This window comes from Xenopus laevis, chromosome 5S, assembly GCF_017654675.1.
Source record: "Xenopus laevis strain J_2021 chromosome 5S, Xenopus_laevis_v10.1, whole genome shotgun sequence".
Lineage (NCBI taxonomy): Eukaryota > Metazoa > Chordata > Amphibia > Anura > Pipidae > Xenopus > Xenopus laevis.
The window spans coordinates 63,304,425-63,331,870 of record NC_054380.1 but is presented as its reverse complement, the minus strand read 5'-3'; the positions used below and the strand labels follow the sequence as shown (position 1 = coordinate 63,331,870).

At 37.3% G+C, this 27,446-nt stretch overlaps 1 protein-coding gene across 1 annotated transcript in view; it reads right to left on the bottom strand.

The window, feature by feature from the left end:
- Positions 1-27,446, bottom strand: part of LOC108717424 (laminin subunit alpha-4-like) — a 103,622-nt gene that overhangs the window by 18,101 nt on the left and 58,075 nt on the right. Inside the window, 15 exon segments of the mRNA XM_041564625.1 lie at positions 231-389; positions 4,234-4,367; positions 6,493-6,630; positions 7,120-7,255; positions 8,472-8,611; positions 10,141-10,272; positions 11,670-11,841; positions 13,186-13,319; positions 16,126-16,288; positions 17,474-17,619; positions 20,352-20,516; positions 21,373-21,512; positions 22,701-22,886; positions 26,230-26,346; positions 26,965-27,061. Of these exon segments, the coding sequence (XP_041420559.1) occupies positions 231-389; positions 4,234-4,367; positions 6,493-6,630; positions 7,120-7,255; positions 8,472-8,611; positions 10,141-10,272; positions 11,670-11,841; positions 13,186-13,319; positions 16,126-16,288; positions 17,474-17,619; positions 20,352-20,516; positions 21,373-21,512; positions 22,701-22,886; positions 26,230-26,346; positions 26,965-27,061 (2,159 nt within the window).

Sequence of the window (27,446 nt, the reverse complement as noted above, 5' to 3'; positions counted from 1 at the left end):
GCCCTCACATCCCCCCCAAGAAAAAATGTATTGGTGACATATGACTGACATTTGTTGAAAATTTGTGACCACTTTAACAGGGTCACCGCAAACATTTTCCTATAATGAAGCAGTCGTTTTGTAAACCATAGCAGGTGGATAGTTCAGATTTCACTCAGAAAATGTACCCAGTAGTGCAGCAAAATGTCCATTTAAGCCTCCACCCCTCCCCCAATCTACATATAACATACCTTGTGAAATAAGCATTGCTGATACACCCTGTAAAATTGGCCCAGGAAACTCCATTTGGGGTGCCTCCAAAATAAAACTTTCTTGCCACTGGAGAGCTTGATTCAGATTTCTGTCTATCTTGGACACTTGCATCTGTTTCATCTACCAAAAGTTGATATCTACAAGCAGAAAAAAAACATTTTTATTTATAAAAATCCGAATTTTTCTCATGTTATAAAAAAAACAATCTGACCAAACTAGAATATTTACCCTTATTTACCATTAAAAAAAAACTCAAAAATTGAATTGGGAAAACCACTACTTTTTCTAATTGTCGCATGAAAACAGTTACTTTTTCAGAGTATCACATGAAAAACCCAATTTTTTTGGATTTGACAAATAAAAAATCTGAATTTTTTGGTGAAATCAGCAGAAAAGCTCGAAATTTTTGCATTATCATATGAAACCGGTGCAGACCATGATATTTTTAAATTGCAAAAAGGACCTCTACCATTGACTTCTACAGGACCTCGACAGGTTGAAAATGGAGAATTTTCATATTCTGACTTTACCTCGGGTTATATTGAATAGCATTCAGACTATAACCCCCCCCAAAGTGTTTTAGTTGCAGAATGGAATGGCAACAAGGCAGGACAATCCATGCAACTGACAAAGTCTTCAAACTAACATATTTACTAAACTAATGTACATATAGAATTAGAGGTACAACCATGCAGTGTGATCACAGTATTTTTGGAAAACCTATTCTACTTTATACAAAATCTGGTTGAGTTCTTAAAGATTTGATGAATCCAAAACAAAAAATCTGACAGCTGCCTACTAGCTATGCTATAAAACAGACATATGAAAACATTTGTGAACCCCTCTTAATTCTTTTAAGTTTGAGTTTTCAAATTATTTATTATTTTATTATTAACATATATTTATATAGCGCCAACATATTGCATAGCCCTGTAAAGTAAATGTGATTATACAACTAAATCACATGAATTATATCCATAGAACATAGGGAGTTACATACATCACAATCAATACAGGTACAAAAAGGTGAGGCAGGCCTTATGCATAGGCATACACTCTAAAGGGAAGGGAGTAATACACAAGGTGTGGGAGTGGGCAAGATCGAATTAAGTGGGTGAGAAATGTGGTACTGTATGTGGTGTTGCGTTTGGTAGTTAAGTAGAGTGAGGGTAGGCTTCTCGAAAGAAGTGCGTTTTAAGAGATTTCATGAAAGCAGAAAGGTTGGGAGAAAGTCGGACAGACCGTGGGAGAGAGTTTCAGAGGAGGGGTGCAGCCCTTGCAAAGTCTTGAATGCGAGCATGTGAGGAGGTAATAAGAGAAGAGTTGAGTAGCAGGTCAGTAGAGGAACGTAGTAAGCGGTTGGGTGAGTATATAGAGATGAGTTCAGAGATGTAGGGTGGGGCAGAGTTATGAAGTGCTTTGAAAGTCAGTGTAATTAATTTGAATTTGATTCTGAAAGGTAACGGAAGCCAGTGCAGGGATTGACAGAATGGCGAGATAGAGGAGGAGCGGTTGCTGAGGTATATGAGCCTCGCAGCAGTGTTCATTATGGACTGGAGAGGTGACAGTCTCTGGAGGGGAAGGCCAATTAAAAGAGAGTTACAGTAGTCTAGACGTGATATGACAAGAGACTGAATAAGAATTTTGGCAGCATCTTGGGTGATAAATGATCGTATTTTGGATATGTTCCTTAGGTGGAAGTGACATGATTTAATAAGTGACTGGATATGAGGAGTGAATGACAGGGCAGAATCTAGGATAACCCCAAGGCACCGGGCCTGGGGAGAAGGGATGATAGTGGAATTGTTAACTATGATGGATACTTCCGGGATGTTACTGGTGTGAGTTGGAGGAAAGAGAACCATTTCAGTTTTAGAGAGGTTTAATTTAAGGTAGCGTTGCGACATCCAGGTAGAGATAGCAGACAGGCAGGAGGAGACACTGGGTTGAGATCAGGAGATGAGAGATAGATCTGAGTATCGTCAACATAGAAGTGGTAGTGGAAACCATACAAGTTGATTAATTTGCCGAGGGAGGAAGTATAGAGGGAGAATAGTAATGGTCCCAGGACAGAGCCTTGAGGAACTCCAACAGAAAGAGGTAGGGGAGAAGATGATACTCCATTGTAGGAGACACTGAAGGAACGATTGGTGATGTAAGAAGAGAACCAGGACAGGGCTGTGTCACGAAGGCGAATGGAGGGACTGAAGGAGGAGAGGGTGATCTGCAGTGTCAAACGCGGGAGAGATCAAGCAGTATTAGTAGTGAGAAATGATTGTTGGCTTTAGCGGTTAAAAGGTCATTAGTTAGTCGAGTCAGGGCAGTTTCCGTGGAGTGTTGTGGCTTAAAACCAGATTGTAGGGGGTCCAGCAGGTTATTGTCAGAGAGGAATGAGGTTAGTCGGATGTAGACTAGGCGCTCAAGTAGTTTAGAGATGAAAGGTAGCAGAGAGATAGGTCGGAGGTTGTCAAGATTGGAGGGATCAAGAGAGGGTTTTTTCAAAATTAGCAACTTCCTTTTAATATATGACATGCCTTATGGAAACATTAGTATTTCGGCAGTGACATAAAGTTTATTGGATTAACAGAAAATATTCAATATGCATCATAACAAAATTAGACAAGTGCATAATTTGGGCACCCCAACAGAGCTATTACATCAATACTTAGTTGAGCCTCCTTTTGCAAATGTAACAGCCTCTAAACGCCTCCTATAGCCTTTGATGAGTGTCTGGATACTGGATGGCGGTATTAAACATTATCGTGAAGAATTTGTTGATATTGGGTTGAATTCATCTGACCCTCGACTTTAACAAGGGCCCCAGTCCATGAACTAGCCACACAGCCTCACAGCATGATGGAACCTCCACCAAATTTAACAGGAAGTAGCAGGTTTTTTTTTCTTGGAATGAGGTGTTCTTCTTCCGCCATGCAAAGAGCTTTTTGTTATGACCAATTAACACAATTTTTGTCTCATAAGACCAAAGCACTTTGTTCCAAAATGACTGTGACTTATCTAAATGAGCTTTTGCATACAACAAGTGACCCTGTTTGTGGCGTGAGTGCAGAAAGGGCTTCTTTCTCATCATCCTGCCATACAAATGTTCTTTGTGCAAATGTTCTTTGTGCAAATTGCACTGAATTATAGAACGATGCACAGATACACCATCTGCAGCAAGATGTTCTTGCAGGTCTTTGGAGGTGATCTTTGGGTTGTCTGTAACCATTCTCACAATCCTCCGCATATGCCGCTCCTGTATTTTTATTGGTCTGCCAGACCTGGGGTTTCCACAACTGTGCCTGTGCCCTTCCATTTCCTGATTACATTCCTTACAGTTGCAACTGACAGTTTAAACCTCTGTGATAGCTTTTTGTAGCCTTCCCCTAAACCATGATATTGAGTGTTGCTTTGAGGATCCCATGATATTGATTTTGAGTGTTGCTTTGAGGATTCCATGCTGTTACTCTTCAGAGGAGAGTCAAGCAGAAGCACAACTTGCAATTAGCCACCTTAAATTCCTTTTCTCATGATAGGACACACCTGCCTATGAAGTTCAAGACTTAAAAAGCTAATCTAATCAATTTGGTGTTGCCAGTAATCAGCATTGAGCAATTAAATGCATTCAAATTAGTAAAATTACAAATTTTTGCACAGCCAGTTTTTCACATTTGATTTAATTTCATACAACTCAATACTGCTTCACTAAAAATATTTGTTCAGAAAACACCTCAGATGTTCCGGGGAAATGAAATAAAAAACCACTGTTGTCTTTTTTGTTGAAAGTGGAGTAAATTATTATACAGGCTGAGAGGGGTTCCCAACCTTTTCATATGACTGTATACTATATTATACTAGGTGCATACAATACCTTGTTGGGGAGTCTTTTTTGTTGAAAGTGGAGTAAATTATTATACAGGCTGAGAGGGGTTCCCAACCTTTTCATATGACTGTATACTATATTATACTAGGTGCATACAATACCTTGTTGGGGAGACTGATGCAACCACAAAGTGGTTCTGCCCATCACTGTATTTCCTATTTTTAGATTGCACTTCGATGTCTTTTATTCTTAAAACAACTGACCCTTTATCCATGGATACTGAAAACACATCAGCCTAGAAAAAAGAAGATTAGAGGGGAATTGTGGAAGCACTCAAGGCTAAATCAAAATATATTCAAATATAATGGAAGTGCTACTTACAATGCACTTCCCTGGGCCCCTGTCTCGTAAATAATTCAGTATAAATGCAAGTGCATATGTTTACAAAACAGGGGTTTTTAGTTACCAAAGTTATGATCATAAAATTGAAAAGCCACCATACCACGTCAAGGTAAACCCCATATGGCGGTCCCTAACTTGCTTACTTTAAAAAGAGATACTTCTCTGCATAATAGCATTACCTGTGTTCAGTGTGTGTTGAGCATTGGTTTCAATTTGAAGGCTGAATCCTCCCCCGCCAGTGAAGGCTTTTAAGAGAGAGAGATTGCCCAAACCAACGCCCATATTTAAAAGCGTAGGACCACCATTAATTTTAAGGGGGGGGGTATGGGGTGCTATTGAAAAACCACATAAAGCTATGCCACAGCTTCAGGCCAATATACAATATTAGAGGGGAATTGTGGAAGCACTCAAGTAGCACTTCCATTATATTTGAATATATTTTGATTTAGCCTTGAGTGCTTCCACAATTCCCCTCTAATATTGTATATTGGCCTGAAGCTGTGGCATAGCTTTATGTGGTTTTTCAATAGCACCCCATACCCCCCCCCTTAAAATTAATGGTGGTCCTACGCTTTTAAATATGGGCGTTGGTTTGGGCAATCTCTCTCTCTTAAAAGCCTTCACTGGCGGGGGAGGATTCAGCCTTCAAATTGAAACCAATGCTCAACACACACTGAACACAGGTAATGCTATTATGCAGAGAAGTATCTCTTTTTAAAGTAAGCAAGTTAGGGACCGCCATATGGGGTTTACCTTGACGTGGTATGGTGGCTTTTCAATTTTATGATCATAACTTTGGTAACTAAAAACCCCTGTTTTGTAAACATATGCACTTGCATTTATACTGAATTATTTATGAGACAGGGGCCCAGGGAAGTGCATTGTAAGTAGCACTTCCATTATATTTGAATATATTTTGATTTAGCCTTGAGTGCTTCCACAATTCCCCTCTAATATTGTATATTGGCCTGAAGCTGTGGCATAGCTTTATGTGGTTTTTCAATAGCACCCCATACCCCCCCCCTTAAAATTAATGGTGGTCCTACGCTTTTAAATATGGGCGTTGGTTTGGGCAATCTCTCTCTCTCTCTTAAAAGCCTTCACTGGCGGGGGAGGATTCAGCCTTCAAATTGAAACCAATGCTCAACACACACTGAACACAGGTAATGCTATTATGCAGAGAAGTATCTCTTTTTAAAGTAAGCAAGTTAGGGACCGCCATATGGGGTTTACCTTGACGTGGCATGGTGGCTTTTCAATTTTATGATCATAACTTTGGTAACTAAAAACCCCTGTTTTGTAAACATATGCACTTGCATTTATACTGAATTATTTATGAGACAGGGGCCCAGGGAAGTGCATTGTAAGTAGCACTTCCATTATATTTGAATATATTTTGATTTAGCCTTGAGTGCTTCCACAATTCCCCTCTAATATTGTATATTGGCCTGAAGCTGTGGCATAGCTTTATGTGGTTTTTCAATAGCACCCCATACCCCCCCTTAAAATTAATGGTGGTCCTACGCTTTTAAATATGGGCGTTGGTTTGGGCAATCTCTCTCTCTTAAAAGCCTTCACTGGCGGGGGAGGATTCAGCCTTCAAATTGAAACCAATGCTCAACACACACTGAACACAGGTAATGCTATTATGCAGAGAAGTATCTCTTTTTAAAGTAAGCAAGTTAGGGACCGCCATATGGGGTTTACCTTGACGTGGTATGGTGGCTTTTCAATTTTATGATCATAACTTTGGTAACTAAAAACCCCTGTTTTGTAAACATATGCACTTGCATTTATACTGAATTATTTATGAGACAGGGGCCCAGGGAAGTGCATTGTAAGTAGCACTTCCATTATATTTGAATATATTTTGATTTAGCCTTGAGTGCTTCCACAATTCCCCTCTAATATAGAAAAAAGAAGAAACATATTACTTGATCTCATTAATTCCTCCCCCCCCAGTGGAAATACATTAGCTTAAGCAATACCTGTATCTACATTCATTAAGATATACTTACCCCTTCAGAGTGATAAAGCAACAGGCCGCTGGGCTGTAAAGTTTTGAAACTAAAGCCACCTTCAAAGGAGTCGAAAGGAGACAGCTTCTGGCTAGAGGCAATAAAGCTCTGCCCATTAAAATAAGCTCGGCGGGACATCTGAGTTGAAACAAGAAACCATTTGCTCTTCATTAATATGATCCAAAACAAACTTAAATACAGCATTATTATATCACAGGGGTATACTATGATAATAATAATGTGTTCAACAACTGTTAAATGACAAGAAAATGGCAATTCACTGGAGGTTGCTAATATTTTACCCTGTGAATCAAATTGCAATTGAAGAGGGATGTCTGGGAATGTTAGTGAGATGACATTGTAGAACTGTATTTGTTTGCCACATTCCATGTACACAGCTCTGCGCAATATGTTCTCACTAAAAATACATGTTAATAATTATAAAGAGATTGTTTTTCCTCACAGAATGTAGAAAAAATTTATTATCTGATCCTTATTTGTCAAATACACAGACTCTTTCTTCCACCACTTGCAATATAGAGGTGTCCAAGGTTCATTGCATTTAATATCAACCAATTTATGTCAGTTATATGACAAATGATTCAGGCCACTGGGTGCTAAACTTACAAGTGATTCTTCAGGACAGCCATAGCTGATACCAAGCGTCTCTGGTTCTTCCAGCAAATTGAAATCCTTCTTCTGAAACTGGAAACCTTTTATGCATCCTTTGTAAGAAATGTCTGCAGCTATGTGACTCTTCACACTAAAAGGAATAACAATTAATTACAGAAGCTTGATTATTGCTCGATACTGCATGTTTTATTTATTTATAACCTTATTTGTTGTTTATACATTCATTATTCTGTTGAATGTTTTGCCACCTCATGCTTTAAAACCAAACACTCATTTAACTCATACGCTGAATGACTAATTAGCAGTTAATGTAGATTTATTCTGCACATTGACTGGCTTCTGAGTGGACAGGCAATGTACATCTAAACTAATTGTTAGATAACCATGAACAACATAAATTTAACGTCTGGCTTTAAACTAGTGAGGTGTCAAATCAATCCAGGGAGATCAATGTTCAATAGCTGCTGAAAAACTTCATACCAGATGTCCATATTGTACTGTATATAATATATAATTTTTTATGCTTTTGTACATTTTAAAGAGAACATTCAATGTAATCTAACTGGATAACACACCAAGGAGGTAATTCACAAAAGTGGAGTAAAGTGAAATTGGAGTAAGAACTATTATTGGAATTATACTGTCATTAAAAGAACATTAAATTCACAAAAAATCTTACTACATTTCATGAATAGTTGTTGAAACTGTTTCTGAACATTTTATGAATTTGAAGCACCTAATTTCTCCAGACATATCTGGAATACAATTACACAGTTGGAGGATGTTTTTTGCTTACATTGATGACATTTTGCTGGTGGTAAAAGTCTACAGTACATTTAGAAATGATGAAGTTAAAATTTCTTTGAAAATTGTCTTTCAGACAATAGTGAATTTGTTGTTAGCTGATTTTGTGGTGTAAAAAATATTATTCCAATTTAACACCAAATTCCATTTAATGCCAGAATCATGCCTAAAATATCACACCTTAAACTGAAAAAGTAAACTGAAGTCTCCCAAATATGATTTCCTGAACACGTTTCTGTCTTAGCTGCGTAGTACAGTATTTTGGTGTATTTTTTCACATTTACAATGTCTGATACTGCTCCCACAGTGATAAATAGCTAGGTGCTGAGTTTCAATATAAATTATTACTTTACTCTCAGCAGTATTCACTACGTGGCACAGCTTTATAGCAACGAATAACACACAGCAGCAGACCCACAGCTAATCTGGTAATACAGTGGAAAATATGCACAAAATACATATAGGCCAAAGTCTGATTCTGAGAGAAATAACATGATAACACAAAACATCTTTAACAGTTTTCAGTTGAAATTGGCACCAACCTCTGCAAAATTGGAGAAGGCGCGCCTCCAATATAAATGTCAGAAAAAGGAATTGTTGTCTTTTCATTGTCAACACTCTTTACATGTCTTCTGTCAACCACCAATATCATCTTCTTGGAATTGTGATAAATGACTGAGATCTTGGAAGATACAACATGAAAAAAATTGGTTTTAATACACACATTCCTTAGGTTTTAACTCTTCGAGTGCAAGTGAAATTATGCATTCTCTATCAAATTCCTAAAGTACTTATAAGAAATGGCTGTATTGTTTTCAAAGTATTAAATTAGCAGTTTGAATAAAGATTTTTCATGAGAGTATTGCTTAAATAAATAAATATAAATATATATATATATATATAATATGTGATATATATATATATATATATATATATATATATATATATATATATATATATATATATATATATATATATATATATATATATATACAGGCGTTATATATTAGTATGACATGAAATATTTGAAATTGAATTGCTGCTCCACAGAAGCAATAATAATTTATGGTAATAATTTTCTGCAATCCTGAATACTGTAGAGCACTCTAGAAGAAACTTTGCACTCAACAGTTTGATTGCAAGTATGTTTTAAAAACCTATTTTAAACAAATCTTTTATGCAATGTACTGTACATAATAGGGGTTATTTACCAAAACTCAACTTTTTCTCACTTTATTAAAAAAATCCGACCAAACTTCCAAAATCGCATCGCTTTTATTTATCAATAATTTTGCTCTGAAAAATTGGTGCGAAAAAAATGTAGAGAAGAAATCGAGCATCAATTCAAATAGTTTGAAATGATGCTCCAAAAACGCAACTTTAACAAGTTGTTATCGGAGAAACTCGAATAATTTGAAAACCAGCACAAACAGCCTGAAACTTTCGAGAACCATGAAGGCATAAAGCTTTCCAAAGGTAAAAGGGACTATCTGCCATTGACTTCTGCATGATTTTGACAGGTTTTAGCTGGAGTATTTTTTGGATTGGAATTTTTAGCTATGTAACTATGAACAAGGGTACTTAATACCCCTTTAAGTTGTGACAGAGGTTAGAGAAAAAAAAGCATGTTCAGCAGAAATTCATTGACCTTCTATTGAACCAGGGGTATACTGACCTTAAGTTTTGCTGTGGAAAACACAATCTCAACATTTTCCAAATGTACATTTTTTAAATTTTACAACTGAAAAAATCTTAATAATTCAAATGAGAAGCAGAGATTTTTTAAGCAGTTATATTTTAACAATGAATGGAAAAATGTGATTTTAATGAGTTTATTAGGATTTTTTTATCTGATCAAATTAAGAAAAAATCTGCTGCTAAATGAACAAATGCTAGCTACACCTACACATTGAGGGTGAAAAATTGAGAAAGTAATGAATGTAATAAGATATAGTTCAGACAAAAACAAAACCCATGACCTTGTTCACAAAGGTGTTCAAGACTAAAGATCGTACTTGGTGTTTATATCTATGATCAAAGGGACACTGATCCTGGTGTCTGTATACCCGCCAAGATGCAAGTAATGCTAAATACAGGAAACAAATATTATTGTATTTATAAATTCTTATATTTGTGTGTGTGCATCCCTTAATTCATAGAAGGGGCCTATTCCCTAGCACAATAGTGTAGACATTGGGATAAACAGAGTACCTCATGATATCTTGCATCGTTTATCTGGAATTTCTTCGCTGAATCTTCAAGAAGCACAGGCCCCCTGACAAAGCCAAAATCATACTGTAGTCTCAAATAGCCATCTTGGAGTTCTAGACTAAAGAATTTGGTCTAAAAAATAAACAGATTGTGTTTTTAAAATGTTGTTGGGATTTTGCAATAAAGTAATACACCTGTGCCATATTGCTGGCAGTTACAATAAATATGTATTTGACTGTTTTGCTGTTCTGTTTACAATTTGTCGATCTGTTGTTGCCAGAGGTAGCAGGCTCTGCTATAAGAAATTTAGAAAACGAGGGCCTTATAAATAATTCATGAAGGGCAGTTGTGAGGACAAAACAAAAGGCTTCATAGTGTCAATCTCACACCCTAGAATACCCACTTACAACTGACATTATCACAAGTATCACAGCTATCAACTAGGGCAAGTTATGTCACAGCATATAAACTGTTCTTCAGTACTGGTTAGCAAATGACCCCAAAGGGTGTTGTAAGAGACTTTTAAGTGTGGCATATAATGTACAATAACAATACATATGTGATTGCATTTGAATTTTTTGCAGTGTGATCCTTCCTCTGGACGTGACCCTTAGAAAGCCTTGCTATGTACCTTGTTAAAATTACAAATTACATATCTTACAAAAACATGTTAATTTACATTACTATTTCATATTTATGCCAGAAAAGTCCAGGCTGCTACTCCTCAAACTAACAACTGACAACTTAAAGGAGAAGGAAACCCCCAGGGCGCTAAACCCCTCCCCCCCTCCCCTGTGCTGCCCCCCCTCCCTCCTCCCCCCTGGCCTACCTGTCCCCCTGGGCAAATGCCCCTAACTTTTTACTCACCCCTCTGCGCAGGTACTGTCCACGGAGTACGCAGTCGCCATCTTCTCCCACGCGCGTCTTCTTCCTGCTCTGATCGGCGTTTTCTGGCGCATGCGCAGTAGGAACAGGTACCGGTACGGCTCTACTGCGCATGCGCCGAATGTCACGAAGTTTTCCGATTTCACTTCGTGACATTCGGCGCATGCGCAGTAGAGCCGTACCGGTACCTGTTCCTACTGCGCATGCGCCAGAAAACGCCGATCAGAGCAGGAAGAAGACGCGCGTGGGAGAAGATGGCGACTGCGTACTCCGTGGACAGGACCTGCGCAGAGGGGTGAGTAAAAAGTTAGGGGCATTTGCCCAGGGGGACAGGTAGGCCAGGGGGGAGGAGGGAGGGGGGGCAGCACAGGGGAGGGGGGGAGGGGTTTAGCGCCCTGGGGTTTCCTTCTCCTTTAAGGCTGTTCAACAAAAGTTGGAGGTCTGCCAGTTGGACAGACCTAAATTACGTTTGTTTTTTTACCCTTAAGTTTGGGGGTTCAGCCACTGTGCATTTTCAAAAGCATTCTCTTACGTAAGTCCCATCCAACAAACAGAATAAGCAATATGGAAAAATGATATATTCCCATAACCCTATAACCTGTTATTTATGAAGACAAGAGTATGAAATAAAAAATCGTACTTACTCCATTAACCATGAGTAAAATAAGAGCATTATCTACTGGTGTTCGGACTTCTACATCAAAGCGGGTGACTTGGGTAAAGCGACCCCTCCTTTCTATGTTGCGTATAACAGCATATCCAGTGCCATCAAAGAAATAGCTTGTTGCACGGCTCTGTGTGAAGGCCAATTTATTCCTATGGAAAAATAACCATTTTGTATCAGCATAATGTTATTTCAAAGTTGCCGAAGCTTGAAATCACTCAAATCAAAATCAAAATTTCAACTTCACAGGCAAACCTTGGCTTAACTGTAAAGGCACAAAAACAGCTGTCTCTATAGCTGACAAAAAGTTAATAAAAGCTGCCGACAGACCGAGTCGGCAGCTTATTGGGCTGTGTATGGGGCCCCCGAAGGGCTTCCCCGATCAAGATCTGGCCGAAAGTCTTCCAGATCTCGATCGGATTGGACTAAAAATCCCGTCAGATCGCGGCCACATCTGTTCTTTGATGCAGTCCCGTGATCCAACCGCCCGTTCCCATTCGTTAGGATCTGATCGTTGGGCCCTAGGGCCCACGATCGGATCAGCCCGATATTGCCCACCTCAAGGTGGGCATATCGGAGAGAGATCCGCTTGTTTGGCGACATCGCCAAACGAGCGGATCACTCCGTGTATGGCCACCTTTAGTTGCACAGTTCAGTCAGTTTGAGCTTGTTACCAATGTATTGTAAAAACTAAATAGAAATGATCTCAGTGAATATTTGAAGTTTAAAATTGCAGCTATAAAATGGTTATTATTTTGTACAAAGAGCTGATGACTGCACAACAGCTTTGAAAGGCAAAATACAATTGCGTCTGTGATAGAAGAAATTAGAAGAAATAGTAAGGAAAAGCTTCATCTTGATTGCACTAAATATGCAAGTCTATTCCTCATAAATTGCAGTACAATAAATAAAGTACAGATACACTTTCAGTTTATGCTTAGCAGCTAAGGGGCAGATTTATCAAAGATTAATTTCGAAGTTATGTGAATTTTTTTAAACTCTATTAAACTTGAATTTATTCACAAAACGAACGGGAGGTTAACACCATTGGGGTTTTTTTTTCCTATGAAAAAATTGTGGATTTCCCCTTTAAAAGTCCAACCAAAAAAATTGGACTTTGATAAATAACCCCCTTAATATTTGTGAAGGATATGATGGCTATAAGTTCAAGAAGGCTTTATCAAAGAGCGTAACTTCCAGACTCCTCAAGGGAAATTACTAAATGTACCAAGGTTGTGAACGGTTATTGTAGTCTCTCACAGAATATTTTAAAGCTTAGTTTCTCTGCTTGCTAAATATGTGTGTTTTTAGCTTTATGTAACCTCTTGATGAATATGATTTTTCATTTGCAGAAAAGGTGTAAAAAAATAAGAATATCAGCACATGAGGTAAAGGAAAGAACTGTTATCGTGTGTTTGCATTGTATTTGAAAAGCTTTGTAAAAGGACAAAAACATAATGTACAACACGGAATGTTAATGATGACATATTCTTTACCTGGCACACGGTGGTGCTGTGAGCGTGTTCAAGTTGTAGATGTTCTTAAAATTGTACAAGCTAACAACCTCATCATTGACAGTAGCAAGCTCTAGACAACCAACAAAGCCTGGCAGATTTAAGCTGGCAGGAAGCTAAAGGAAAAAAGCAGAGAAAGCAATTGTGCATCACATAGAAACAATGTTCTGTTCACAACTTACATAATAATAGTTTTGGATGATAAAATATGACACCTGAGGAACACATATACCACCAAAGTCATCTGAATTCTACAGTAAAAATGGTTAAACATCAGCTCCACTATATTGAACCTTCTAAGTCTTCCTCTAAGCTGAAGATTCATTTTGCGCTAGCAATAGTAGATCTTTAGTAGAGATATGTTTGGAATAAAAAAAATGTACAAAGTAACATAATAATATGTGCAAACAATTCTAGTAAACTATAGCAATCAGCAGCTAATGCAAAACATATTGGTATTTGTAAGCATATGCCTGGTTTGGTTAACAGAAATGCTGCAACTTGTATCACACGATTAACTATTTCCTATATATACTTTTAATACTTTCACTCTGCTGCAGTCTTTGTATGTACAGTACATAGAGGCAACTACCCAACTCTACTTTAAGTAGAACACTGGAATTAGTTATTAGTTTGTATAAATTGCTCTCTTTCTTTTAATCACTTCTACTGGCAGGAGAGATGTTAAGAAAGTATCTTAATTTTGTGGTGCAACATTCCTCAGAATTCACTGCCATGAAAACATATCGTAGCAGTTATGCTCATTCTTACTGAAATATATTGTAAAATATATCTTACTGAAATATATACATATAAAAAAACAAAACAGGTTTGCACTCATAACAATCAGAATAATACAAGCTATAATGGTATCTGTTTATTTGTCTGTCTAGTAACTGTTTAAAACTGCAGAATTTCTTTTGCAAACTGCTCCAGATGTTGTTGAGTTACAATTTATAAATACAAAAAAGGGGGGTTGTGGGTGCACACCTAAGGCTAAATTGTAATACTTTTAAATACAATGGACATGCTACTGATCTGGCCAGTTAATCAATGCACATTCCTTGATGCCCTGTCTGAGAAGTTCAATAAATATGGTATGGTGGCTTATCAATATCATAACTTTGGAGCAAAAAAACCCTGTTTTTAAAATACATGCACTTGCATATTTATTGATTTACTCAGACAGGGCATCAGGGAATGTGCATTGATTGACTGGCAGGATCAGCAGCACTTCCATTGTATTTAAATGTATTAAAATTTAGCCTTAGGTGTTCACCCACAACCCCCTTTTTTGTATTTGAGTTACAATTTATAGCATGCAAAGGCTCTCGGAGGTGAAAAATTGTAGATTAATAATATCTGGAGGGTGCCGGGTACCGTAATTACAGCAAAAAAATTCTACCTTTTGCTGCTTTGATGGAACACATTGTAATTACCTGCTGTTAATGTTATCTATGTCATTATATGTAGCAATCTATGTTTGTTTCTATATTGTGGGGCAGCATAAAGTGCTGCCCATTAATGGTAAGCCTTTCAATTATTGCTAACCGACTTTATTAAACTGAACCTCTGCATTTTTACATTTGGAAGAAAATATTCGGGGGAGAGCTGGGCTATATTTCTAACCATAAAGCAGAAGTAATAGCAAAGAAGCACACTGCACTAATGTGGTCCTTATATACTGTAACTATAGTCTACAGAGTAGCAGACCAATTTTGGACAGCCTCATATAGGCTATGTGTTATATCATAAAAAGTAAATATAATGTTCCAAATATTTTTTTCAATTACGTTGCTGAAGTTACTAGAAATACAATTATTAAGCATCAGCAAAAATTTTCTTGTGATGCTGATGTTGGTTTCCACATTTATTACTTCAGTTTAGTACCTTCATCAGTGGAACTTACAGTATCAGTCTACTATCATATATAGATCCTAGTTTCAATTCTACTATGAATTAATCTACATAAATTACTTTGAATTTGAAGTTTTTCAATTTGAATATTCACTTCGAATTCACTTCGACCCTTAGTAAATGTGCCCCTATATGTTTATATATGTATTTAAAAGTGGGAGGAGACAGGTGTCCCACGCAGACACAAGATGAACATACAAAGCAGCAAGGCTCAGGTCCGAAGAGAAGGCAGCAAAGTGAGACACCAAAGTGAACATATTTGATTTGTTCATTTCAAAACATATAAGAAACCGATATCCTGTAAATTATTACTGTCAGGAGAAATTTTCTGCAGACAAGGCGCTAAGAGTTGACAGATGGCACTGGCACACAAGGCAATTACAGTGCAGGGTGACGCCTTGCTGTTTATTTGTACGTACGTGCAACGCTCAAGCATACAAAAGACTTTTGTATGCTTGAGAAAGGGGTTAGCCCCAAAACGTCGCACGTCCGTACAAATAAACAGCAAGGGGTCACCTTGCACTGCAATTGCCTTGTGTGCCAGTGTATCTTTATTTGAAGTATCTGTCTGGGGATTGCCGTACCCTTTACTCTGTGCACCGGGTTATCTTCTGAAAAGCATTAAGGAGTGTGCTCCTTTTCATCCTTGTTCCACTTAATTTTTAAGAAAAGATAATATGCTTGTACCCCAAAAGCTATTTAATCTGAGTTGTAATGCTTACTGGTTTGGAATGCCATTCTTGAATCACAAAAACTTCTCCATAATGACAGGAAGAGTGACAGACTTCCCTAACTTCCCATTCTCTTTTAAGTATTCAAGCACTGAAGGTAAGATACTAAACTTTAGTAAGTATACTAAACTATAATTACTTCTAATTATGGTTTTGATTCACTAAATATGATTATACTGTTCTGCCATTGTATGTGTCTGTAGTGCTACACAATTGTTTCTGTCTAGCAGTACTTAAGAGTCACAATAATTCCAGTTGGGTTATTTCCACTTACCTGAAATCCTGGAGGAACCCCACCAAGGTAAAACACCATGCTGGTGGGATCAAGATCCAGAACAGAATCTTTTCCAGTAGCCTCGCCCTTCTTGATGAATTTTTCTTCTGCTGTGCTACTTGGACTTGGTACAGTTAAAAGAACTTTGCCGTGTCGACCCAGCCTGTGAAAAAATGTCAATAAAATGATATCACATTTTTACTTACAGTTATTTAAAATGTATTCTAGTCTATCTGTGTAAGAAATTATGCTAGGAAAATACAGTATATGAATAAGGGGAGTGCTGCAACTAATTTATTAAGATTATTCTCTTTTATATTGCTTTCCCATTGGATCATTAAGTAATAAATATTTGTTAGAGCAGGGGTCCCCAACCTTTTTTACCTGTGAGCCACATTCAAATGTAAAAAGAGTTGGGGAGCAACACAAGCATAAAAAAGTCCCTTGGGGTGCAAAATAAGGGCTGTGATTGGCTATTTGGTAGCCCCTATGTGGACTGGTAGCCTACAGGAGTCTCTACTTGGCACTATACTCAGTTTTTATGCAACCAAAACTTGCTTTCAAGCCTGGAATTCAAAAATAAGCACCTGCTTTAAGGACCCTGAGAGCAACATCCAAGGGGTTGGAGAGCAACATGTTGCTTGCGAGCTACTGGTTGGGGACCACTGTGTTAGAGTGTCTGCTCCACTATTAGCTTGATCAGCTAAGTCACACATAAAAATAGTTACTGCTTCTTTTTTTTTTTTGTAAAGGTAAAGTAATTGTTATTACTACTTGCTACATATCTATAATAATCTGATGCAGTATGCTGGTTGAGTACACTGCTGCTTAATGACTACACATTCTGTATGTGTACTTTGGGACACATAAGGATAAAATATAAACAATAGCAACAGCATCAAACATGATGTTTAAAGGAATTCTGTCATGAATTTTATGGTGTAGTTTTTATTTCTATTGACATTACAAATAATTCACTCTACTGTACAATTCCATTCCTAACAACTGTATATTTTCTTAATTGTAATATTGGAGTGTAGGCAGCCATCACAGGTCATTTTGCCTGGTCATGTGCTTTCAGAAAGAGACAGTAATGCACATTTCAGTGCATAATTCTGCTGGAGCAGCGCTATTAACTGGTGCATTTTGAAAAAAATGTTTTCCTGTGACAGTATCCCTAACTTCCTGGTATTTAGATTTGGTAATAAACAGTTAAATGCTGCAACTATACATTAGTTTATCTAAAGATTGTAATGCCATTATTAGACAGATGGAATACTTATTTTCAGTGAAGGCAGGATGTGTACATCTTCCCTCTATTTCATCAAACAGTTGTTTCATATACTACCTTTCAATTTTGATGAGACTAAAATATCCTGGCCAGGAGTTGACAGGCTTGGAGTCCAGTGGAATCTCAACATCTCCACTTCCCAGATTGTACACATATACCAGATTGTTGCTCTTAATTGCAAGACCCATGTAGTCTGATGTAGCCTAGAAGAAACAAGTTGGTTTGTGCATAATTTACTTGCCAGCAAAACATTATCATAGACAACAAAATAAAGAAGGATCCACAAAAACAAAAATATTTATAGCTTAAAGAAATAAAACCAATTATAAAGCCCTTGTGAGGCAACAGAAGCCTGCTAAATCCTTACAAATTAATTGGAACTTAATTAATGTAAAGTCTTGTTAATAGCTAAATAGCAAACAATGTTTAACTCAAATAATATAAAATAATGCATTATGCTGCCATTACATAATTTATTTACTATTATATAATAGTATTATATGGCTATAAAAGTTAATATATCACAGTGAAAAATAGATGTAGCTGTAACACCTAGGGGCAGATTTACATAGGGTTGAATATCGAGGTTTTAATTAACCCTTGATATTCGACTGTTGAAGTTAAATCCTTCGACTTCGAATATCGAAGGATTTAGCGCTATTCGTTCGATCGAACGATTTTTCTTCGACCAAAAAAACATTAGAAAGCCTATGGGGACCTTCCCCATAGGCTAACATTGTACTTCGGTAGGTTTTAGGTGGCGAAGTAGGGGGTCAAAGTTTTTTTTAAAGAGACAGTACTTCGGCTATCAAATGGTCGAACGATTTTTAGTTCGAAACGTTCGATTCAAAGTCGAAGGTCGAAGTAGCCAATTCGATGGTCGAAGTAGCCAAAAAAAAGAGTAGCCAAAAAACAGAGTAGTAGATGTCAGAATAGGAATAAAGCAATAGATAGATCTAGGAACAGATCCAGAGAGAGAGCAGAGGGGTAGACAAGAGTAAATAGAGAGGATAAGGAAACAGTATTCTTGCCTGACCAAGAAGTGAGGGTTAGTGAGATGATACAAAAAATAATTTTGATCTCCTGTATCAGCTCATATTCTTCCCACAATAGACACAACTGAAAAAAACACAAATGCTGAAGCAAATGATTTGCCATTTGGTAATGTGCCAGTTAGGACATGACATATATGCTCTCATATTCAACTGTGATTGATTGTTCAGACTGGTTTATATCTTTTTACAAAGGATGATATTATATACTGTATATGCTTGTCAACAACTGACACTTTGATTAGCCTATTTAATATGTTTAAATATAGTTTATTTACAAAATACAGAAATCTAGGCACCTTTCTTAAAGTCTGACAAGCAAGCACATCTCGGTACACAAACTGTGTAGTGCCATCTTACAGTCTGTTTGCTACCAAACGTATTTATTTTAAGCTATATATAGTCTATATCTACACACTCACCTAGACGTTTTAAATAGTTAGACAACCTCGACTTTCTTCTGGCTTTTGGGGTTGAGCAGGGGGCTGTAACATAACAGGTTTCTGCACCAACACACAACCTGATGCCCTAATGCAAGTAAAGACAATTACTTGCACTTTGATGTTGTACTTAAAAAGTAATACTTTGTTTTATGGCCCAATATGTTTATCTCTTTTGCTTTATTAGTAGAATTTATGAGTTGTAGAACAGCCTGTGTAGGCACCCAGTGATATAGGGCACATTTACCACCACAAATGGAGTAGGCAACTTGCACTTTTCCCCACAGTAAGTTGCTCGTAAAACCACTTTTAATAAAGGTGCATGCATCAAAATGTGCACATGCACCTCCATATATTTTCCGTGGAGCTGCTCAGTCCTTCCTGCCTTCTATTCTGAATCAGATACTGCCTCGGCTATCGACACAGGGTAACCCTGAATCTACCACCACCTCCTCACCAGGAAGTAGCTCCAGGGTCCTCACAATGACCCATGTCAATCACCACAGCACGGTTGTGCCAAAACAACAGGGCACATACGTCACTTGCACACTGAACAATGGAAATTATGCCAGACAGACTCTTCTGTGTAATATTCTGCATAACAGCACTTGATTTGCAATGAATCATATGCGCCATTGCATTCATTTTGGCAAATTGGACATAATTCCTCTGGGCTCATTGCATTTGCGCCAGATTCTATGCCTCTTTGTGTCTGCAATGATGATGGAATTCTTGGGGAAAAAATATGCCGACTGCACTTGAAATTGCACTTACACCTGCATTGTTTGTAAAATGTTTGTACATTTATTGGTTTGATATTTATTTACATTTCTATGTGCTCAAAAGCATGTAATGCTATGGAGGAATTTAAGGACAGTGAAAATATTCCTTGACAAAGTCTCTCAGACAGTTTATAGCTTTTATCTGTTTTGTTTAGATGGGAAAATGTGATGTCAGAGTGTTTCTGCTGCCCTTAGTAACTGACCCATAATAATGGCTATTTGTTAACAAAATAAAACTTTGCTAATGCCAAATGGCTAAATGTTGAAGCAAAAGAATTTTGCAATCGCTAAAAAAATGCTTGCTGGAAAAGCATGTTTGTATATCTTTCCTACATCTGTGTGAATTTCTCCCCACCCTCCAAAAACATAGCAGGCAGGTTTATTGGTTCCTTATTAAATCAACCCTTGTGTGAATGTGATCTTGGATTGTAAGCGTCAGTGGGGACAGATTTGAATGAAGAACAGGTTTAATAACAAAGGTGCTCCAGTTACATAAGAGTGAAAACTGCTATAGCTTCAGTATAAAGATTGTTATTCTGTGCAGCTATTTCTATGGCCCTATTATCCCCTTATCAGAAGATACCTGCTTTTTAATAGTCCCATTATGTGCAAGTTAAAGAATAAAACATATTATTTAGTACTTTTCAGTCTAAGCACTTACATTCTTATTTCCGAAATACATAATGAATTTGTCATGAGGTTTTTCCTGGTGTGCTACTGGGTTTAGGAACAAACTGATGGAGGAATAAGCCTTCAGGTCTGCCACATTTGTTTTTAGACTCACATCAACAGCTGATTTACCTCCAAACTTCATTGACACTTGGACCTGGAGAAGAAAACACAAACAACTTTATATACAAAGACCTTTCATAAGCCTTTAGGAAACATGCATTTTAATTACCTTCTTGTTTTTCTCTCCTATATATTTGTTTATTGGACATATTAAGAGATTAAAGTATAATTAGTTCCCTTTTGCGCTGTCATCCCTAGATTCTATTAAGGCATTACGACTCTTAACCTTGTATAAGGTTTGATTGTTCGTAACTGGACTTACAGTGCCTTAAAAAGCACTGGTCATTATGTATAACTGCTTGACTCACTTAAGTTATATTGTGTTGACTACAAGACCATAAATAGACTGCTGCTTTATTTGTGGTTTATATTAACAAAGTTCACTCATTTCTGCCTTATTATTGAAATTAAATTTACAACAGGATAAGCAAACTAAGTAATCAAAGAAATGTTTTTGCAGAAAAAAATCCAGTATAAATTAAGCATTCGTTGATGTTACCGCTATTGTGCAGCAAGTGAGACAGTGACCTTTGTGCCACATTGACAAATATCACAGTTAATAGGCACAGATACAATATTAGACCCTACTGCCATGGCACCGCTGCAAGTCCTTACTATCACTAACCCACAGATTGCCAGTCCGGGCCTGGCACTTCCCCACTCCAGTAATCATAACACAAGGCTTATTACAAGTGTCCTCCTAGCAATTCTGGTGGGTAGGCTTATAACAACATTTAGTTCCAAGGATGCAAACTCAAGTGTGTGTGTCCAAAATAGGTCTAAATTAGAGAATTATGAGCAGTGCGGAACCCACCTTTTACACTTGCAGCTAGACTTATAATATGATACATAACAGATAGTTCAGGTATGACAAGAACCATGGCATTTACCTTACTGGCCACACTCCTAGTCTGTGCTATAAGCTCTCTAATGCGGAGAATGCTTGATGAAATATTGTTTGTAGGCCACTTGTATTCTACTGTGTGCAGCTTATTCAGGAGCAAGGGGACTACTTCTGTGAGATTTCTCACTGTAATAAAAGAAAGACTAATAAATACAAAATATGTACTTTCTTTCTAATGTGTCTCAAACAGCATGATGCATGAATATACATTGTAAAAGGTTCACATGTCATGACATGATAACTGAAGCTGTGAAACACATCGAAAATATATTTTCTGCTGTGATGAAGTAAAAAAAAGACAAAAGTTAAAACAAACACAATAGAATTTTTACTAGAAGATCCAATGGGAGTCATTGTATGTGGTGAACATCTTCAACAGCCAGAATGTAACTAAAGAAATGGGGATCTATGTTGATGTTCACACACAAAATATACTGTACCAGTTACTCATCACTAGTGACTGACAATGTTTTGTTTGTAAGTAAAAAGGCTACTAGTGAAATTTAACCTTTCATATATTCATGCACCATGTGCTAAAATAACACAACACATTTGCAGCATCATTATAGGTGCAATCAATTTAATATGATTATCCTTGAGTGAACTCTGGCATGGTTGTCAGAGTAGCAAATAGTGGATAATCACTACCCAGGAGGCTAATCAGTGGAAGTGGATGCGAGATGAAATAATTTGTCTGCAATTAAAGGCTAAATGCTTGTACACACCTAAAGTATATAAAAGATATTGATTTTGTTTCTTATCCATAAAGTTTGTTGTGTTAACATTTAAATTTGAACACCATGGGGCAGATTTACTAAGCTTGAGTGAAGGATTCGAATATAAAAAACTTCTAATTTGGAAGTATTTTTTTGGGTACTTTGACCATCGAATAGGCTACTAAGACCTTCGACTTGAACTAAAAATCGTTCGACTATTCGATAGTCGAAGTACTGTCTCTTTAAGAAAAACTTGGCCTACATACTTCGGTAGTTTAAACCTACCGAGGTACAATGTTAGCCTATGGGGACCTTCCCCATCACTTTTCTAAGCATTTTTTGATTAAAGAAAAATCCTTCGATCGATCGATTAAAATCGTTCGAATCGGTCGAATTTTACTTCAATTGATCGAAGTATTTGCGCTAAATCGAATATCGAATTCAAAGGATTTAACTTCAAGGGTCAAATTCGAGGGTTAATTAACCCTCGATATTCGACCCTTGATAAATGTGCCCCCTAAATTATAGCCACAGAACATCTGATGCCTAACAATCCATGCAGCAAATCAAACCAGTATACTTTACATCAATGACTTACCAGCCTCTCCTGCTGAGTTTACAACCTTGTTATAAGCAGAAGCATCAAAATCTGTATTACTAAACTCTTTGGTCCAAATCTTGGCATTTTTAGACATTGGATTGGTCACTTTTGTTATCATAGCTGTGATGTTTAAGGCTTCTTCAGCAACCAGTTTAGATTTTTTTAGTCGCTTTCTGGTGTTTTCTACGAAGTAAATGGACATGTCAAATTAATTAATCTGTGTACAGTATGTTAATTAACTGTGTACAGAAAGAAAGAATATATGTTTTATATGCATATAACCATAATGTACCATTACTGTGCACTGCTAAAAACTGTGTTTTATTTCAGAAGTACTACTATAGTTTACATAAATAAATTGCTGTGTAGCCATGGCTCTCTACAGGACTATAAAATGAAACCTTTCGCATATTAAAATAGGACATTTGTTGCCAAGAAATAGCATTTGTAGCAGCTGAATTAACAGTTACATATTTTCAATGTTAAAAAATGTAAAAAAATATATATACATTTTTACTTTTTAACATCACAGTTCCTTCAGTGGATGGATAAAATGGTACAAGATGCTTACACTCTACACTATTGAAAAGTAAAATTTGTTCTCTACTAGACTTCCAAGAAGAAAAGACCACTGTAACGCAAGTTATTCCAAACGCAGAACTAACTCCAAGTACCCGGTCACGGCCTATAGCAGCCCCCTTTGGCTATGGGAGGAGACCTCCACTACTCAAGATGCCTCCAGGACTTAGTGTGAGAGGACCAAGGAGAGAGTTCTGTGCAGGCAAGGGAACGGAATGTACAGGCAGGCAGGGTCAATACCAGACGGGCAAAGCGGTACCAAATCAGATAACTGAAGCAAAGTCGTGGTCACAGGCCAAGGTCACAGCAGCGTGGTACAAAATCAGAATTCAAGGAATGGTCAAATACAAGCTGAAGTCAGCACAGGAGGCAGAATGGCAAGGTCAGGAACAGGCAAGGGTCAGGAATCAGACAAGAGAAGAGCATACAGGAACTGCTGTATCGGAATAGACCTTTACACTGGGCAATGAGAATGGAACATTCGCGATGCGAGCACAGCAGGCGTCCCCGCAACCCCACTAGACAACCAAAGTAAAGTAAAGTAAAGTAAACTTTATTGTCATCTCAGCAGTATACGAATATACAGTGAGACGAGACGATGTGGCTCCAGCTAGTACATATCACAAAAAAGGCACTTAAAAATACACAATAAATATGTAAACATGAAATGTGCAATATATAGGCAGAAATTGGATATATACATGTGTAAACCTTTAGAATTATGCAAATAAATTAACAGTTCACAAAGTTAAGTTCACAGTTCAGGTGTGTCTGGTATGTAGTCGGAGGACAGGCAGTGAGTTGAGGAGTCTGATAGCTTGCGGAAAAAAGCTTTCGCGCAGCCTGGTTGTTCGGGCTTTAATACTGCGAAAGCGTATTCCTACAACCACTAACCCTAAAATGTGAACTGAAAATATTTCTTATACCCAAGGCTGCTAAAAACCTGAATAAAAAACCATCTGAAACCTGCAGAGGTCATGTAGAAGTCAATGGCAGATGTCCCTTTTACAATTGAAAGATATCGTTTCAGGCGTCAAATCTGAAAAATTTTGTGATTTTTTTTAAAGGATTTATCAACATTTTTTAGGGGCAGATTCCCTAAAGGGCGAAGTGACTAAAGCTAGCGAAAATTCACCATAGTGACGTCATTTTGGACGATTTCGTCGATTTCCTAACGGGCACAGGCGTCACTTCGCTAGAGAAGGAGCTAGATGCTGGCGTTGCTTCGCGCTCTGACAGGCGAATTTTCGCTCTGGTGAACAGACGTTACTCCGCAAATTCACTAAGATGCGGATTTTACTGAACGTTACCTAATTTGCCTGACTTGCCTTCGCCAGTCAATTTTTAATGTAAAATGTTTATAAGTCCCAAAAAATGCTGACGTCTTTTCCTTTTTTCTGAGTGATAGCCTGCAAAGGTCCATAACATTTTCTTTGGTAACCGGGTTTCCCTATATATTTTCTAACAAATGGAACATAAACTATAAAGTGGGCTCATGTCTAGTGCATTATGACAACTCTATTTTATTTATTAAGGTTCCCTGGACTTGTGTAATGTATTTGCTGCAACATATAAGTCCATGTAACGTTATAATTTCCTGCCGTATGTAAATTAGGCAACGCTGTCGGATCTTAGCTTTTATTGCCAAAGTAACGCTAGTGAAAATTTTGAATTTTCGTAAATAACCCCCTATATACTTGTAAAAGTAAACCCCATGTGTGCCACCCAAAATGAATACAGCTCTGCCCAATGCAGGTAGCTCTGTATTTATGTGATGGCTGTAGGTTTCTGAATTGCTGCAGATCTCTGCACATCGTAAATAATATGCAGAAATCTGCTGCAATTCATTTAGGCTGAAAGGCAGGGTAGAAATTGCAAAAAATACACAAGTTTAGAAATATGTAAGACACGAGCATCATGGTGAATTATGTAAGACATGTGCATCATGCTACTGTTGAGGTTTAGCAGTATTAAGGGAACACTAAAAGGACTATCTATCATTTTAATGCTTGTATATTAGGCCACTAGAAGCAATGTTTCATTAGGGTTTATGGGCAATATTTAATTTTATCATGACAAAATAAGCAGTATTAGCTCACTCATATATACAGATATACAAATACACAAGTAAGTAAGATTCCCCGCTTACAAAAAACATAGGGGCAAATTTACTAAAGGGCGAAAATTCACCAGCGTGACGTCATTTTGGTACTTTGCCGATTTACTAACGGTCACTGGCATAAATTCGCTAGCGAAGGAGATAGACTCTAGTGGTACTATGCTCCCTAACGCCTGTCGAATTTGTGCTCTGGCGAATGGACGTAACTACGCAAATTAACCAAGTTGCAGATTTTACTGAACGTTACCTCTTGCGCCAGACTTGCCTTTGCCACCTCAGACCAGGCGAAGTGCAATAGAGTAGATAGGAGTTCCTAAAAAAATAGTTTTTTCTAAGTCCCAAGTCTTTTTCTTTTTCAGGGTGATAGGCTGAAAAAGAGCGTATTTTTTTGGGGGGGTAACCGACTTCCCCCTACATTTCCTAACATATGGCACATAAAATATACACTGGGCTCATGTGTAGGGCAATATAACAACTTTATTTTATTAAGGTTTCCCGGCTTGTGTAGTGTAATGTATTTGCTATAACACATACGTCCATTGAACTTTAACTTCCCGCCGTATGCAAATCAGGCAACGCTAGCGCTTGGTGCAGTAACGCTAGCACAACTTCGCAAGCGTTCGGCGCCCTGGATGCAACTTCGGATTTTAGTGAATTAGAGTTGTCCTGGCGAATCTACGCCTGACGAAGTGTTGAACGAAGCCGTCTCTGGCAAATTTTCAGAGGTTAGTGAATTTGCCCCATAATCTCTACACCTCACAAACTATTAATATGTAAACTAGGTCAAAATAAATAATAAACAAGAATGTGTTTTTTATGTTGACTTACCATCTTCGTGTACTTCAATCTGAGAAATGGCATTTTCTAGCCTATCACTTAAAGCATCATTTTTTAGAGCAGCAGCATTTACACGTTGTTTAGTTTCTGAAATTCGTAAGTCTTTACCTTGGCAGAAAGAATAATAAAATTCGATTTATTTATTTTATAACCAAGTATTTATGGAAATATTTTTCTAATTTGCCAGTAGCTCTGACATCTATGATTTTTGACACTGAAATACAAATACTGCAAGCAGGTTATCAAAATGTCAATATTCTTTCAGCTAGTTGCTGAAATAACTCTGACCCCAGGGTTGATTTGTACCCATAAGTTATATTGGAAATATATATATATAAAATGCTAAGAGCCTTGATTTCATAAAGGGCATGGAAAGTAGATCAACTTGGAGTAAAAAGTAAATGGAACATAACCAGTGTAGAGCTTAAGACCTTCATTTATATACTGTAGCCATGAATATAAGGTTTATAGGATTTGTATTTTTAAGTATGTTTGGGGATTTGACACCAGAGCATTTGATATGGAAGATATATCACCAATAGTAACGAATGCTACTTTGCTGAAACTATTGTGGATTGTCTTCTACCAGAACATGCAACAGGGTTATACTAGTTAATAAAAAGTATAGGACAAACATAAAACTTTCTAGAACATTATGAAATAAGAAATCAATGGAAAACGTCATGTCCATATTCCTTAATGTGCAGTAATGTAAAGAAAGCTTACTTGAATCAGATGCCTCCTTCAGTTCTTTAGCTTGAAACCAAAGTTTCTCATTCTCTGTCATCTGATACTTTATCTGGTTGTCCATTCCATCTGAAGCCTACATGAACAATATACAAACAAAGGTCTGTTTTAGTAGACAGCATGGAATTATATTTGATACTAGTCAAGCAAAATATCAGTGATATTTCTATACAAGGACAGCCAATAACCATATTAGATGAGTGTACAGGATTATCAGCCAACATAAACAGAAGGTTCTGGTATTGGATGAATAAGACACAATTCTTCACTTAAATTCCTTTTGTTAGAGCACTTTGATCTTGCTATGCCACATGTTGCTACTTGCCAGAGACAAATGGAAAATATACAGCACTGGCAGCTGCTACTTTATTATTCCTGGCACTTAAAGGGTTGAATTTAGATAGCAGAAGTTGTCAGTCTGTCTCCAGCATATGGACCACATTCTGAACTTCCCTGGCTTT